This window comes from Echiichthys vipera, assembly GCF_963691815.1.
Source record: "Echiichthys vipera genome assembly, chromosome: 16".
Classification (NCBI taxonomy): domain Eukaryota; kingdom Metazoa; phylum Chordata; class Actinopteri; order Perciformes; family Trachinidae; genus Echiichthys; species Echiichthys vipera.
Window position 1 is genome coordinate 9,380,347 of NC_139841.1, and position 16,178 is coordinate 9,396,524.

The 16,178-nt window shown below is 42.2% G+C and overlaps 1 protein-coding gene across 1 annotated transcript in view; it reads left to right on the forward strand.

Annotated features, from left to right (window-relative positions):
• Nucleotides 1–16,178, forward strand: part of tsc1b (TSC complex subunit 1b) — a 35,810-nt gene that overhangs the window by 6,809 nt on the left and 12,823 nt on the right. The window contains exons 3-15 of the mRNA XM_083930242.1: nucleotides 66–169; nucleotides 2,613–2,765; nucleotides 4,632–4,776; nucleotides 5,691–5,845; nucleotides 5,949–6,022; nucleotides 6,128–6,306; nucleotides 7,964–8,091; nucleotides 9,363–9,525; nucleotides 9,640–9,761; nucleotides 10,249–10,342; nucleotides 10,870–10,974; nucleotides 12,837–13,485; nucleotides 15,147–15,190. Coding sequence (XP_083786368.1) covers nucleotides 66–169; nucleotides 2,613–2,765; nucleotides 4,632–4,776; nucleotides 5,691–5,845; nucleotides 5,949–6,022; nucleotides 6,128–6,306; nucleotides 7,964–8,091; nucleotides 9,363–9,525; nucleotides 9,640–9,761; nucleotides 10,249–10,342; nucleotides 10,870–10,974; nucleotides 12,837–13,485; nucleotides 15,147–15,190 — 2,115 coding nt within the window. The remainder of the gene's footprint in view (nucleotides 1–65; nucleotides 170–2,612; nucleotides 2,766–4,631; nucleotides 4,777–5,690; nucleotides 5,846–5,948; nucleotides 6,023–6,127; nucleotides 6,307–7,963; nucleotides 8,092–9,362; nucleotides 9,526–9,639; nucleotides 9,762–10,248; nucleotides 10,343–10,869; nucleotides 10,975–12,836; nucleotides 13,486–15,146; nucleotides 15,191–16,178) is intronic.

A 16,178-nucleotide genomic window follows, 5' to 3' on the forward strand; every position in this document is an offset into this window, starting at 1 on the left:
TTGCGTGCATACTTTCTTTCCCAAAAACAAACTCATTTGAATGTTCCTTCCTGTCTTTCTTAAAGAGCGAGGGTCCATGCTGCTGAATGGGCTTGTGGACTACTTTTTGGAAACGAACTCCGCCCAGGCCATGCATATCCTCTGCTCAGTCAGAGAGCCGCACGATAAGGTGAGAAACACCCTTACGCAGGCTTAATCCCTGGTCACACCAAGATTCAAAAGGACATTTGTGAAGAAATCAATTCATTTCAGTTGAATCGGTGTGATTCTGCTTTCCTCTCTCTCTCTGTCTCTCTCTCTCTCTCTCTCTCTCTCTCTCTCTCTCTCTCTCTCTCTCTCTCTCTCTCTCTCTCTCTCTCTCTCTCTCTCTCTCTCTCTCTCTCTCTCTCTCTCTCTCTCTCTCTCTCTCTCTCTGTGTCTCTCTCTCTCTCTCTCTCTCTCTCTCTCTCTCTCTCTCTCTCTCTCTCTCTCTCTCTCTCTCTCTCTCTCTCTCTCTCTCTCTCTCTCTCTCTCTCTGTCTCTGTGTGTGTTAACTGCTGTAGTTAACTGTTAACTCCAGCTAACAGTAAGCAGTCACACTTCTCTATTTTCTCCACACCATTTTTTTCAGATCCCAACTGGCATTGTGCTCCATAAAGTTAATTAAAAGGGGAAAATAAAGCTTTCCAAGCTAACGAGTTAGCCTGTTTGCCTAGCTAAGTTGCTGTTACTTGCTGACAGGACTGTCAGTGCCCAGTCCGACACAGCAACGATTCTTTTTAACACCATCCATAAATGTCATAATACCACCATTCTGACTCAAGTATAAATTGTGAACTTTACATGTAAGTATTTCACTTTTTTTTCCTAGAGTGTAAGTTCAGTTGAGCCAAACCGAAGTAGCATAGTTCACAAAACAGACAGCCAACGTTAACTAGCCAGCTGCGTTGTCTTGTAGCTAACCAGCTAACTCATAGCCCAGTTAGCTTTATGTGTAACATTATGTGTGCGTCTTACACATTTATGCTTATGGATGTGATCTACATGTAAGTTATTTCGTATAAACTTGTTTTTAAAAAGTCTTAGTCAGAAATATTGTGAATTAAACACTTTGTTTTTTGACGATGTAAGTAGTCAGTGATTAAGCCATCTTACGTATTTCCTCGCTTCCATCTCTGTTTAGAGTTGCACAGATCACACGTCTTTTAAATCAGACCATCACAGGGAGGAACATTTTAATGTACAGTACGACCCCTGTCTTTCATATCACCTACATCAACACTAAAACTGTCTCGGAAAATCTTCTCTAGAAAATAGTGGGAACTCTGTAACTGCCTGCAAACCATTCCTCAAGTTAGATACAAATGAATGGTGTACTTAGATAATAAGCTACAATGGCTTCTTTCATTGTGAATTCTAATTTTGAGACTCTTTAGTTAGCTAAATGAATGAATACCAAGTCAATAACAAGGTCTATTACAGCAAAACCACAAGTGTGTAGTGAAATGAAAGCACTATTGCCATATACAGAGGGCTTTATGTAGACAGCAATTTGTTTCTCATTATTGTTCATCATAAAACGTATTGATTACGGGATTAAGGGAACAAGGCACTCAAACTGTTGAATCTGTAAGAACATGTGCATTAATTGTGTTGCTGATGACCCTTAGGGCACACTCACACTGTCCTTCTGCACCGCGCCCTGTGCTTTAGGGTACTTGTCCCCCCTCCCTCTCCCCCCGCGCCCCAGCCCCGTTTGTACTCACACTGCCTGGGCCTCGCGCAAATGCTTCTCGCTGTCCATACGTCATCACGCCATAACACGTCACACGCATTGATTGCCGTCATCGCGTGCGTTTACAAATTTTTCCACAGACCTCAGAGTTTTTGTGCGTCTTGTCCACTGCTTTTTAATATTTTCATCCGACCAAAATCTGCAGTAAACACTCCACCTCCGCATCACACCAACGTGAACCTTTCACCACCATTGTTGTTGTTGTTAAATGTCCACGCATGGTCTTCTATTTTCTATGTCCGAACAGGCGCACATAAAGGACGTCAGAACCGCCGTAGGCCTCGTGCTCGTGCTCGTACACGTGCACACGCTCATGCTCGTACATGTGTAAACGAGCTCTACAAAAGCCCACCTCTCTCAGGCGCAGTTATGCGCGGAGCGGGTGCACTCACCCTGCTCAAACGCACTAGGCTTTAGCTGAAAAAAACGGTTTTGGCCCGGTGCGGAAGGACAGTGTGAGTGCGCCCTTAGAAATCTCATGAATTGCTCCCATGTTTTCGTATTTCCATATTGCCATAGCAAACTAAGATGTGGTTTTGCTGTGGTGTTGGGCTTTGAGGTCATTCTCATTACATCTGCAGGCTTCTTTAATTTTCATTTGCATCTAATCAAAACTCTCATACCATCCTGGCGTCTGAACTTCAGCGAGAAAGGTCAGAGTGGTGATTTGGAGCTGTTGTTGGATGTTATGCGTTACTTAAGTTATGCATTTATATCTTTATAGTTTTGGAAAAGCTTAATTCTAAAGTACGTTTCCATTCCTTCTTAATTATTAATGAGACAATACTCAAGCCACCTGAATACAAAGCTAACCCTGTGGTCCCTCTCTCCCTCACAGCACCTTCTGGACAAGATGAATGAGTGTATGACCAAACAGGCCTGCCGGCTGCCCACCCTCACTCTGCTCGGCCATGTTATCCGCAAGCAGCCATCCTGGATCCACAAGATCGCTCGATACCCTCTGCTTCTCTCGCTGCTCAAATGCCTAAAGGTAACGACCCAGTTGTGACTCAGTGAGCAAAGAGATCTCCTCGTCAAGGCACAGTGTGATGTGTGGATGGATGAGAATTAGAGTTTTCTCATAACCGCTGCTTTTGCCGGTTAATAGGAGAAATATTACAGGGCAACACTTCTTTTTTATCAGATTTTTGGCAAAGACACGGCTAAAAATGAAATTCCACCCAAACAACTTTTTTGGAGACATTTCTACCGACGTTCTAACTGTAGTGAAAAGAGCAAACTGCCCGTGGCCAGGTGCAGAGCGCGTGCAGGCAGGTGAGGGCACGGACCTGAGCATGTAGCAGCATGACCATGTAGGGAAGTCAGGCATCTTATACGTAGATAAATTCACGAAATCCGAAGAAATCACTAATAGCAACCAGATCCTGGCGTTCAGAGCTGAGCACAGCCGGGCCAGGCGGTCGACAGGGCTCACGTCTAAATGCAAGGACTTCATTATTTCATACTTTGGTGTCTTTAAACTTGACTATACAATGTTTATAGCACATTTATAGGTCAGAAAAGACAAAGTGTATTAGGTCCTCTTTAATGAAGAAATACTCTCCACTTATGATAGAACTGATGTCACTGCAGCATCTACGCTTACCTCTTTAGGAGACACCATGGTTGTTTTCATCGCTCCGCGTATGCACATACACCTAAACCATGCCTGTAGCTCCTCACAGGACACTAATTGGGGACACTAATCGGTCCGAGCCGTGTCTTGACCCTGGAAATCGCGTGAGAGGCACGTTCAGGGGCCTGTTCAAACTGGGACAGTCTGTGGGATTAAACCAGAGCAGAGTTAGTTTAAATATATCTATTTGGCCTTTTTAAAGGGCATCAACCTCACGTTTACGCCTGTGTTGTGAGGAAATACACTGATTCTGTGATCCTGCAATTCTCATGTGATCTCACGATACAGCAAGAATCAAGCTGTCGTGCAAGGTAACCAAGATTGTGACCATGGTAGATTTTCTTTTCTCCTGCTGAACATGCCTTGTCATGCTGACAGTGGCATTTAGCTTCTGGCGTTTCTTGGACACTGTGTGTACATGAACCTCCTCGCTGCAGTGGTAACAGCCTTGGCTTGATTCTGTCATGTGAGATAGAGGTTTCTGCCCTGGCCCTCTCTCCTGTTACCTCAGTGATGTCAGATCACTTTCCTAATACACTTGAAAAAGTGACACAAATCTGTCCTTGCAGTGTTGGTGCTGATGTATTCACCACTCAGCACATTGGTCTGTCAACTCTAGTGACTCATTTGCACCTTTTTCTACCAAAACAAGACGGTCAAAGAGGTCTACATCCTTGTTGAAGTAACTGAATGTGTCACTGAAATAAGACATGCTAAACTGGTCTAAATCGAAACTGAAAGTTAATTACCTACCAAGGCACGAGTGGGTATTAAAGTAAAGGCATGCTCTGTCCGCTGCCAAAGCTGCGTATTTCTCTCGCTTAATCGGTAATAATAAACATAATCCCCACATGATTTCTCACTCACCCAAAAGTCTTTTTGCTTTTTTGACTGTAGAAAATTAGAGGAGATTAGATACTAAATTAGTTCCTGGTCTCAAGCAACTGCAATATTGATATGCTGAATTGTAGTCGGCCTTTGTTCTTACAATTTTTTCGACTATCTCTCTCTAATCTAAAGCTGTTGGTTTCTAAACCAGCTTCTCAGCGCCCTTAAAGCGGAACCTTAAATATCTCTGGCTGTTCCTGGGACCTGTAGTGCTGAATATAGTTAATTTATCCCAGACTGTCTTTGTCAGATCATCAATTTCAAGATTTTATTTCAACCTTTTAACCTCTGACTTCATCATAAGCTTGAATACCTGTCTCAATTTCGTGGCAGACGGATACGGACGTAGTGGTGCTGATAACTGGAGTGCTGGTGCTCATCACTCTGCTACCCATGATCCCTCAAGCTGGGAAACAACACCTGTGGGAGTATTTCGACATCTTCGGCCGCTTAGCGTCTTGGAACCTTAAGAATCCCGGTAGGAGCTTCCTGTCATGTCTCTCAAAACATGTCTGTGCAATACACATGAAAGTCGAAATGTTTTTACATCTGGCCCAGCTACTCCCATACTAACCCCTGGTAAACAAAGGAAGATGTTGCCATATCATGATAAACAATATATTGTCATCAGAATATATCCCTATTAATATTGAGACATATTGCCCAGCCCTGTAAAAACAATAGGGGTGTCAACAATTCCATTAGACATCAAATTTTAAGGTGATGATTTGATACCGTTTTTGATTGAATTATTTTTAAAGTTGTACTCTGTAAGATTTGAGATACGTTGTTTCTAGCAGCCTCTTTGGCAGTAGGAGGTAATTTCAGGTGAGCATTTCAGAGACTCCATCTTGCCAGGTTCGTGGCCACTGTGTTGATTTTTTTTTTGCTCTTTTGTAAACTTTATTGAAACACAGTCACCTCTCTACTTCAAGTCCCTCCCCTATATGTTACCCTCTTAAATCCATACACACACATATGTTCCTATTACACTTCTTCCCTCACTATAAGCCTGACTCAGACGTTGGAAGTTCAAGATTTGCGATTATTTGCGATCTTGGCCGGCAGACCAACCGCTGTCAGCAGCGTCACTAACATGGCAGCGTATTTTCATGTAGGGAATGTCTACTATACTCTGCAAAAAGGCAAGTTCGGCTTCTGAAACGATGTTTACATTCGCAGCCATTTAAGCAGTTAACTGGAGCGCGGAAATCTGAATTTGGTGAAAGGGGTAGAAGTGTGGGTGGAAAAAATAGACCATAACAACAAAAAACTGAAACTAGGTTTGCCAGTTAGCCTGCTGTTTATGTTGATTCTTTTGTGTGCGTGTGTGTGTGTGTGTGTGGGGAGTTCAAGAGTGTGCTTTTTTCCCATTAATCTTTACACATCAAGGGCACGTTTCAGAGGTTTACCTAATCCACCTGCACGCCAGCGTCTACTCACTCTTCCACCGTCTCTACGGCATGTATCCTTGCAACTTTGTGTCCTACCTGCGCTCCCATTACAGCATGAAGGAGAACATGGAAACTTTTGAGGAAGTGGTGAAGGTGAGGATTTAATCCCTGTTGTAGTGCCTGGTTGCCCTTTTTCTTCGAGGTTTTGTAGCCGAATGGTGTCTAATATAGATTTTGTGTTCAACCTGCCATTCAGCCGATGCTTGAACACGTTCGTATTCACCCGGAACTGGTGACGGGAACCAAGGATCACGAGCTTGACCCCACCAGGTGAGTCTCATACAGCTCTGCAAGGAGAAGGAACAATTTAGCGTTTGTTCTTCTTTTCCGAGTCTTCTGCTTCTCTTTGACGAACGCTGCTCGGCTTCGCTGCAGGTGGAAAAAGTATGAAATCCACGATATCGTCATCGAATGTGCCAAAGTGTCTCTGGACCCCAAGGAGGCCTCCTGTGAGGAGGGTTATGCCACCATGCCTGAGAACTTTTACCCCCAAATTCACATGCGACCACAAGACTGCACTTCCAGCCCCTACACGGACCTCCACAGCAGCTACGGTCAGAGAACACTTAATGACACTTAATAGAGCCCCAGCACACATTTAATTGTTATTAGTTGTGATAGTTCTCTGGTGGAAAAAACTATGCAATGGAGAAACTACCTTAACATATCTTTGTTTTTTTCTGTAATACAGTTTCCACTATGCACATAGACAATATATATCTTTGCTAAGCTAAAATTGGCTGATGACTTTGAACATGTCTGTGTTGGAGTAGTTACCAGTAGTTAATAAGTAATTGGAAACAAGTAGAGTACACTTTTGGTTTATATTTTTATCAGTCAACTCTTTCCTTTACACCAGATGACAGCTGTTATTACACAAGCGGAGTTATGACAGGAAGTCAAACAGGAAGGGTTTTGGCCCATGATATGAATAAAATGCTATCAAAAACTAAAGCTCAGGATTGGACAGAATAATTGTTTTATGATTCAAATCATTCTTGCTGGAACTTACACAGCAAGGTAATCTTTACTCCATATTGTGCATGTCTACTGAAGCACATATTCTTGAATTTTCTTGAATAAAATATTGAGAAACATTTCATAGATAATATAGTATCATATGTGTTTCAGGCTTATCCACCAAATCAAATACCCACAGCAAAAAAACAAATAAAACAGAATTGCCATAAAGTAGCTCTGCTTATATTTAAAGGATCAATACTACGATCTAATTAAAGAACAACTTCCTATGGTTGACAAATTAAAACTATTGTCTAACGTTCTATATCATAAGGCCCAACCTTAACATACAGTCAGACAAACTATTAGCAGAAACTCAGCTAACATCTTAAAGTTAAGCTATTATCTGAGTGTCCGTGTTGAATCAATAAGCAATTTAAGTGTGTTCTTTCTGTCTAAATGAGAATTTAGTGATAGTATTTTAGAGACAGTACAAAATAGTCATTTACAGTATCATTAACAGTAAGCGCTGGTTGTGCCCAGTCTTTGTAACGTTACTTTAAAAAAGTAATTAGTTACTCACTACTTGTTGCAAAAAGTCACTGAGTTAGTAACTGAATTACTCTAATAAAAGTAACTAGTTACCAGGAAAGTAACTATTTGCGTTAATAAACTTTGCTATATGTCAAAGAATTTGGAGTTTTCTGAGCAGTTTACACAAGACTGTTAAATAAATAGGCTACTGTATATTTCCTTCATTAAAACAGTAAACAGTTTTACAACATGGAGTGCTTTTAAAGATAGAACTATTGCTCCAAGATATTCATCTACCCACCCATAAACTCATCTGTTCATGTATCCGTCATGTATCCGGCTAACCCATGTAGCCTAGCCATCCTACCCTTCAAACAACTGTATCGAAGTTATACTTAAACGCCATTACTCGAACCACGGGTTGTGCCACTCAAATGATCCTCTCTTTGTTGTTTGTTTAGTTGCTTTGTCAAAAAGAATGTTTGGATTTCACTTTTGATATGAAATGAAAAATAATCTGTAAATGATTCAATAATGAAAATTATTTGGAGCCCTAGTGCTGCCCTTGACAATTTGCCTTTTTTCAGTGAGACCCTCATGTTTCTCATATCAAACATTGTGTTTTCTAATTGGAGTAAAGGAGCAGAGAAAGGCTGCAAGTTGTGTGGTGCATCCATTTGAAGATTAATCAGACTATATGTCCTTCCTTGACAACAGGAAGCTCTTCTTCGACCCCGTTCTCCACTCCACGGCAGCCGCTACCCCCGCCCCTGTCCTTGCCCCCCTTCTCAGGGACACAGTCCTCCTCCTCCTCCTCCCGCAGCCCACAGACCTCCAGACGGCAGGTAAGATCATCCATAATACGGTCAGTAACTGTTCAGAGTCTATCTAGTTATTGGGCTGGTATTTGCTGCTAGCTCTTGTACCAGCTGTCATGCTTACACTCCATACAGCTCCGAGTGTATTGCTTTCCTCCAAAAACCACATAATGGCCACAATCAGAGCAACGACTCCATGTTTATGAAGACGCTGACATTAAGCAAAATAGTTTAACTCATCAAAGTCGGCAGGCTGGCAGACAGGCGGGTCAAGCCTTGGGAATCACACGCATGCCCCCCTGTCCGCGTCCTGCCACCTCTCTGTAGACACTCCTGCAAGCTCGTTGTCATGGAGATGCCGTCTCTATTATTGGGCCAGCCATAGGAGGGAGGGGTCGGGTGTTTTTCTGCCCCCTGGGGCCTGTCTGAGGATTTGTCTGACCCAGACAGACGAAAATTTCGGAAAACATGGGAGGACTGCTATTTTAGGAACAACAGCACTTGTAATTGGCTCAAATTTGTATAAGTCCTTTTTGGTTTTGGAAGGGGGGGGATTCAATACTGTGGAATTTCAGATTTTTTAGGGCGCATTCACACTTGGCCCAGATGACCGGTGCTAGCGTGATTGTGAATTTGTGACATTGTGTTCAATATGAAATGAAAGCCAGCAGCAGGTTATATTTTTTCTAGTTAACACGTCTCTAGTTATATCTCAGGGCTCAACACTCATTTTTAAAAGTGGTTAACAGGCTGACAACCAGGCATCATAGTAAATAAAATATGGTTGCATTTTTATTCACCTATATATTTTGAGTGATTAAGATACTATGCAGTTACACATCTGCTTAATAATAAAAGTGTGACGTTAAAGACCCCAAAATTTGCATTGTTGCGTGCAGTTATCTGGTTATCTGTAACTGCAATATTGAAATATCACTAATCTCATCTCATCTTCAACCGCTTATCAGGGGTCGGGTTGCGGGGGCAGCAGCTTTAGCAGGAGACCCCAAGAGATATTGAAGAACAATTTATTTTGGGCTGCATGTTTGCTGTTTGTTGTCCGTATATACTATATGTTAAAAAGTGGTTGCCAAAGGGCAAGATTTGGTTGCCATTTTCTCAAAATGGTTATCAGTGGCGGCAACCTGGCAGCTGTAGTGTAAGTCTAAAACCATCATACTGTGTTTTTACACTGGGTAATCAGTGAGCTTCAGAGGTTCTGGTGCTTTGGCTGGCTGTGAAAGAAAGTTGTTTTTAGAGCTGTAATCATTTTCGCCGTTTGGTCTCTTCCTTTGCAGAACACCTGTGAACTCAACTCTTCCTGTGGGGGGAAGGACCCTCTGTGGAGCCCCTCCTCGTTGTGCGGCATGGCCACGCCCCCTTCCTCCAGGGGCATGTCGCCCAACCTAGAGCTCTCCCACAGTACCTCACACCTTCCCAGCCGCTTCCACTGCACATCAGGTCAGTACTTACACTATCACGATAGAGTTCAACTCAGCGGTCGATGTATTGTCGTGTTTTTTTTCACGTTTCACTGGAATGTTCTTTTCTGCTGATTGTTTTTGACCCGAGCAGGAGGAAAAGGAACGCCTGCCTCCAGCACTCCAGCCACCTCTTCCCCGCCTCCCACCCTATCAGATGACTTCCCCATAATCTCCTTACCAGCCAACACAGTCCAGTCCAGTCCACCAAGGAAGGTATGCTCTTTCCCTTCCAATTTTTTTTTTCTTCTCAGCGAGTTAAAAGACAAAATTCCCTTCAGCATAACAGAATTGCAAAAGGCCAAAGGCTTGTTTTTTAAATTTAACAATAGCATAACTGTTCAGAATCATGTTCCTATTAAGTCCCGAGCAAAAATGCTAAATATGCCAGCCCATTCAAATTATATGAACTTCCACGATTTTGTACTCTGAAGTGAGGCAACAGGAGAGAAGACTTGAAATTATTATAGACATTATTGGCTCTCAGAAGGAGTCTGATTTGTTTAGCTTTTTTTTCTCATAAATGTTCTTTATTCTGAATAAGAATCTCTAATGAGCCTGTGCTACATGTCTTTAATCCCACATTACAATGTGGAAAAGGTGTGTGTGTTCTCAGGAGCAGAAAGAGCTGAAGCAAACCACTGATTAGTAATCCAAAATAGATTAATAATATAAAAAACCAACACATACTGTGACTTTCCAGGATCGTCGTCAAGGGGAAAGCGGTAAACCTGCACTGGTGAGACAAGAACCAGTGAAAGACACAGAGAAGAGTGCAGAAGTAGCTACAAACAGAGGTGAGTCATAACGAGTCTCATCGCTGGGATTTAGCGTTGTTCATGTTAAAGTAAAAGTCTTTACAGGTCTTCAATTTTCAGTTGCATCTTAAATGAAGCCATAGAAAAACTCGACATGAGCCAAAGTATGCTCGACGAGAATAAACCCTGATAAAGAGAGTGTCCTGAGCCACCGATTCACTCACAGTCATGGTGAAAATAAGCTGTTTCACATGTCACTTTTACTGCACTTTACAGCTCACACTGTCCTCAAAAACACATTTCCCTCATGTGATGACTGATTATGACAGAGTCCGCTTTGATCCACGCTTGTCTTTAAATGTCCCATATTATGCTCATTTTCAGGTCCATACTTGTATTTTGGGTTTCTGCCAGAACACGTTACATGCTTTAAAGTAAAAAAAAACCCACATTATTTTCCACATATTGTCTGTCTGAATATACCTGTATTCACCATTCATTTTGAATTTTTTTTTATTTTACTTACACCAATACCCACATTTGAGATGCGTATATTTCCTCATTAGACGCAGGTGCTGAGAACGTCTCTATGACTTTGACGGAGCTGTCGGTCTTCATGAAGAAACAGGAGCTGGAGCTTCAGCTGAGAACAGAGAAAGAGAGGGAAGAGGGTGAGTCTTGACTTGGTATAGATCAAAGAACCAGATCTGGTCAGTGCGTGACTCAGCACAGAAAACACACGTCACATTGTGGGTATCCTCCCGAAAAAGGATCCACCAAAACGTAATTATGCTGCATATAAGGCAGATTTATCTTTAAGCAGGTGTGGGTGCACCAAAAGCAGGATTGAAACTGCTCTGTGTCGTTTTCAAAAATAAATGTGTGTGTGTGTGCTTTAACAGCCAGACCCAGGCAATGTATTTATTTATAAAGAAGATGGAAGATAATGGATAAATACAGCATATAGAAATGCTAAAATAATAATAATCATACAGACAAAGTGTAAAAAAGCCACATTAACATCAAATAAGAAAGGGGAAAAAGGGGGAATAAATTGAATGTGTATAAATGAATTCCTTAGCTGACTCCAGACCATATAAATATTTACCTCAACAATAAACAGCCATAAGCATACAGAGATCCTTGGAACTCATTTTATGGGCACCATGCATTTTCTTGCGGTTGACAACATATCAAAATCTTACGTGTTTCCCACCGGAGTCGGACCCAAAAGTGAATTTGATCACATCATAATTATGTGAATTCATTGTACTGCTAAGTTAAATGAAATACCCACAATGCAAACACATCACTGTTAATATCCCTTTGTGTGATCAGTTAGCTATTTGTTTAGCTCCCGTCTGAGCCACTTGTACTAAAAATAAATGCACCTACAGTACTGTAGTGCTTTGGATGAGAGCATCTGCCAAATGGCACAAGCTCTGCTGCCAAAGCTAGCTGCTTAAAGGGGCACTTCTGTGTTTTATAAACCTGGAAACTATTTTCCCATGTACGTTCTTTGTACCTAAGTGACTAACAGGATTTCTGAAAGTGGAAATTGGTGTCAAGGACCAAATAGTGTTGGGACCTGTTGCAGTGTGAAAATGATCTGTACGGTAGTTAAGAAGACATGTAAGATACCCAGGTAGTTTTCCAAGAAGTGCTTTGTAAATTAATAAAATACAGTGCTGTTCTCTTCTCACTGCTAATAACTGCCACCCAACTTTCTCATAAAGTTAATAATAATGCGTTCTGAACATGCATTATGAACCCAAGAGCAGAATGACAGACTGCATCGAGAGGTTTAAGAGTAAAGGTGGGAGAGTGCATATAAATAACATCGCCATAGTCCATAACAGATAGAAGGTTGACTCTACAATTTTCCCTCTGCAGTTTTATTTGTAATGCATGCTTTGTTTCTATGAAAACATGCCAGTTTTGCTTTTAGGGACTTAGTCAGTTCATTAATGTTTTTTGAAGCGCAGCTTGTCATCTAGCCAGAAACCCATTTCAATTGTTGTCCTATTAAGAGTGGTAATACTCACTTCAGTGGCGCTGTCAGTCAGTTTTCTAGAGAGCATCGTGCATTTTGTTTCATCTGATTTTAAAAGTGATTTAGGATCCGTTATAATTAGTCATACAACACAGAAATCAAAATGTGCTGCCTTGGAAACAGATTAATTCATAGAAAGTGGACCTAGAAGAGAACCCTGTGGCACACCATTGTTAACACTCGTAAAGCTGGACTGATTGTCATCAGTTACGAAAGCTTGTGGACCACCACGGAGATCATTTGCTATGTAGTCTCACAGACACAGAAACCTGGGAAATCCAAATTAAAAGATGCTGAAGTTTCCCTTTAAACATTTCCGTTCTCTTTGGGTAAAATCAGAAGCCCTTACACCTCTTTATCTGGGATAGCAGACAGTCTGCACTTGTGGCTGCAGAAATATTTAAGCACAGACATTGGCATTCAGTACTTGAATACAGGTTTAAGTCCACCTCAATCCTCCGTATGTTGTTTCTGCTGCAGCTGCCATCACGGAGGAGTTACTGAAGATCACTGAGGATAAGCAGGAGCTGTCGGGCCTGAGGGGCTTCGACTCCCCTTTCTACCACACCACTGAGACTCTGACTGGCTGTCAGGCACAAGACAAGACCCTCTCAAACAACCAGCCTGGAGGTCCCGTCAGGGACACCCACCACGTTGTGTCGACGCCGGACAAAGGGGAGACCACTGCGAGCACCAGTGGTGTTGGGAGCGAAAGAGGAGGAGGAGGAGGAGGAGCAGTAGACAGCAGGAGTTCAGCCCTTGGCTTTGAACAGTCCTGGTCCTTCCAGTCAGGTTTCACCCCCATCGATCACCACCTGCACCGGAGCCCCTCTGCCCCGGACGACGAGGTGGGCAAGTTTGGGATGTTCTCCCCAAGCCCGTGCAGCAAGACCCCCGCGCCGGTCCCCTATGAGTCATTTTTTGACCTGGCTCTGCCCAGGGCGGCCTCACTCTTCGTGGGCCAGAAGACGTCGGAGGCGGTGCACAAGGCGGCGATGGAGAGGCTGTTGCAACAGGAGGAGGGGTTGGAGGACGGGGAGGAGGAAGGGGTAGCGTCTGCTTCACCACTGGAGGTGCTGGATCGCCTTGTTCAGCAGGGGAGCGACACCCACGATAAAGTTCTCAAGAGGTAAGGGGCTAGCTTCCAATCCGCACTGACTTGACTTGACTTTTATTTAAGGTTTTCTTTTATCTAAGGTTATGATTATTATGATTATTATATTTTCTTGTTTTTTTATGAACTATTTCCACCATTTTAATTTCACACTCATTAAATCACATTCATGTACATAGTGTGTTTGGATGATTCACCCACAATTGATCAGGTGTGGCCTGTTTGTCAGATTTATATGAACAACCTTTTCTGTTAGAGAGAAAATACCACCTGCACAATCCTCTACGTGTGTTCATTTACTGAGTGCTCTCTAGCTCTTGGGGTGTGATGATCATACTGAGGAAACTCAGGAGTGTGTTTTGCTGTGCTGTTCACTGTGCTGAGCATGCCTTGGTTGTTTCCAATCTGTGACTGCAGCTGAAAGGAAACACCCAGTTGAGAACAAGTATGACATTGTTCAGAATCCGCCGCCCCTTTTCTTTCTACACACACACACACACACACACACACACACACACACACAGTAAGCCGGATCCTCCGAGCCAATAACACGACCATGTCAGCAAAGTCAATTCTGGGCACAGAACAATCTGGCTTTGCTCATTTCAGTCGGCCATTACCCGCACGTCTGTCTTCATCAGAGCCAAACAAAACACGATGGAGGGAATAAAATCAGTGTAAACAGACCAAAGTACGACTCAGACAAAAGTCCAATACTACATTTCCCATGGGGGCAATATTGACAGCATTAATGTGAAGAGAACTCTAACAGCATTGTCTCTATCTATACATTACGGCATCTACTGAAATAAATATAATAAAAAAACATTTTTTTGTGTCTTCAAAAATTGAAAGAAATTTTGGGTAATCCGTTATACCACTTTCTTGTTAGATGAAAAGATGGATACCACACTCATGTCTGTTTATAAGTTATTCAGGGGATCATATGCTTAGTTTAGCCTAAGCACTGGATGCAAGAGGGAGAGGCTAGCCCGGCTCTGTCCAAAGGTTATAGAGAATGTTTTGCTGGATTATCCACTGGTTTTCCAGCAGCCTGACGACATGATTCTGTAAAACCACAATGGGTCATTTTACCCATGAAATACAAATGAAATGACATGGAGATCTACCTGCATCTGCATGTAATGCTGCCCAGGCTGCAGTGACACAGAGCTGGTTGGAAATCTGCAAAGTTTCCCTTTAATCAAAAGCACTTTCTCTTGTTGACTGTCCCAAACTCACAACTGACATGTTCTGTCCGTGTGTCTGTAGACCGTGCTGCTCCTCCGTTTCAGTACCCGGGACAATGCCGCACATGCACAAACATCGCTACCCATCTTAGGATGTTAATAAATTGTTGTTGTTGATGCTTATTGAATAATGTTGGATCACTTTTCCACTTTTCATGGGCTATTTAGGATTTTTGAGGAAATGAAAACCCAAAGCTTTCAAATACTGATTAGGATGTCTGTTACCATGGCAAAGGTTGAAGCTTTAAAGCATTCGGGTCAGTCCTTATTTCACATTAGGTGTAGTTAAGAAGGAAAACCTAGTTTAGGATAAATGTTGTTTTAGATGACCTCCAATATCAATGAATTGTGTGTGAATTTGACAAGACAGGCTCATCCCAGTGAGATCATTCTTCTAAAATGTTTTCTCAATCCCTCCTTTTACAGATTACCTTTGCCAAGTAAGTCAGCTGACTGGACGCACTTTGGAGGTAAAACACTCGGAGCACCACACTACCATACACTGATAATCGAATCTATCATGAAGACATCGTTCAGGCATGACTAGTGATTCGTCACGAGCTCTGAGACATGAACAGTACGTTTAAATGTTACACAGGCAGACAGGGAATTTGTTCAGTGGAGGTTTATCAAAACACACAAAGTTCCCACAGTCCTGCAGAACCCGATCAACTCAGATATTTGAGCGTTAGCCACTTAGAGATTTCATTATTCACCTCCCTGTATGCATTCAGTTAACCAGAGCAGGAATCAAATCTTCTCCAGCTGTAGCTCACAACCAAATAGAAACTCTGTTTTTTTTTTTTTTGTTTGTTTAAACTCTCTGCCAGCTTGTAATTACAACTGTCAAATGTAATCATCTCTCCTAGCTGAATGATAGGAGTCATGTCTTTCAGATAGCATCTAATGTGAAACTCAACTGAGCGCTTGTGTAGGCTGATGAACCCACTCTGGAGTACTGTTAACGTCTCAGATCAAATTCTCTCTCAAGAATTTTTCTCTTAATGTTATTTCTCTTCTCTCTTCCCCTTCATACATGTTAAAGCTGAAGTTGGTAACTTTCTATGAAAATAAGCTTTTTTCCATAATTTGCTGAAACTCTCACTTTATCCTGACAACACAATGAGACGATCTGTGAAACAGTAATGCATCTCTACCTCCACCTTCTCTACCTGTCTGCTCCCAGAGCCCTCCCTGTGTGCTCCTAATGACATCTGCTAGTTTTCACCACGCCACTCTGAGCAGAGTTAATACAGTCATTGACACTGTGATAGGGACTCTGCCCTAACTGTGAAACTAGGCAGCGCTGATTATATATGAATCAATATTCTGTTACTAGATTGCCTATTTCAAGCATAACGTGTTTTCATAAAACATAGTTTTCAGTATGCTTAAGCTGTAAAATGAGGACGTTTGTAACCAAAACCAAGTCCTGCCTACCAGTCTCATTTTATAGCT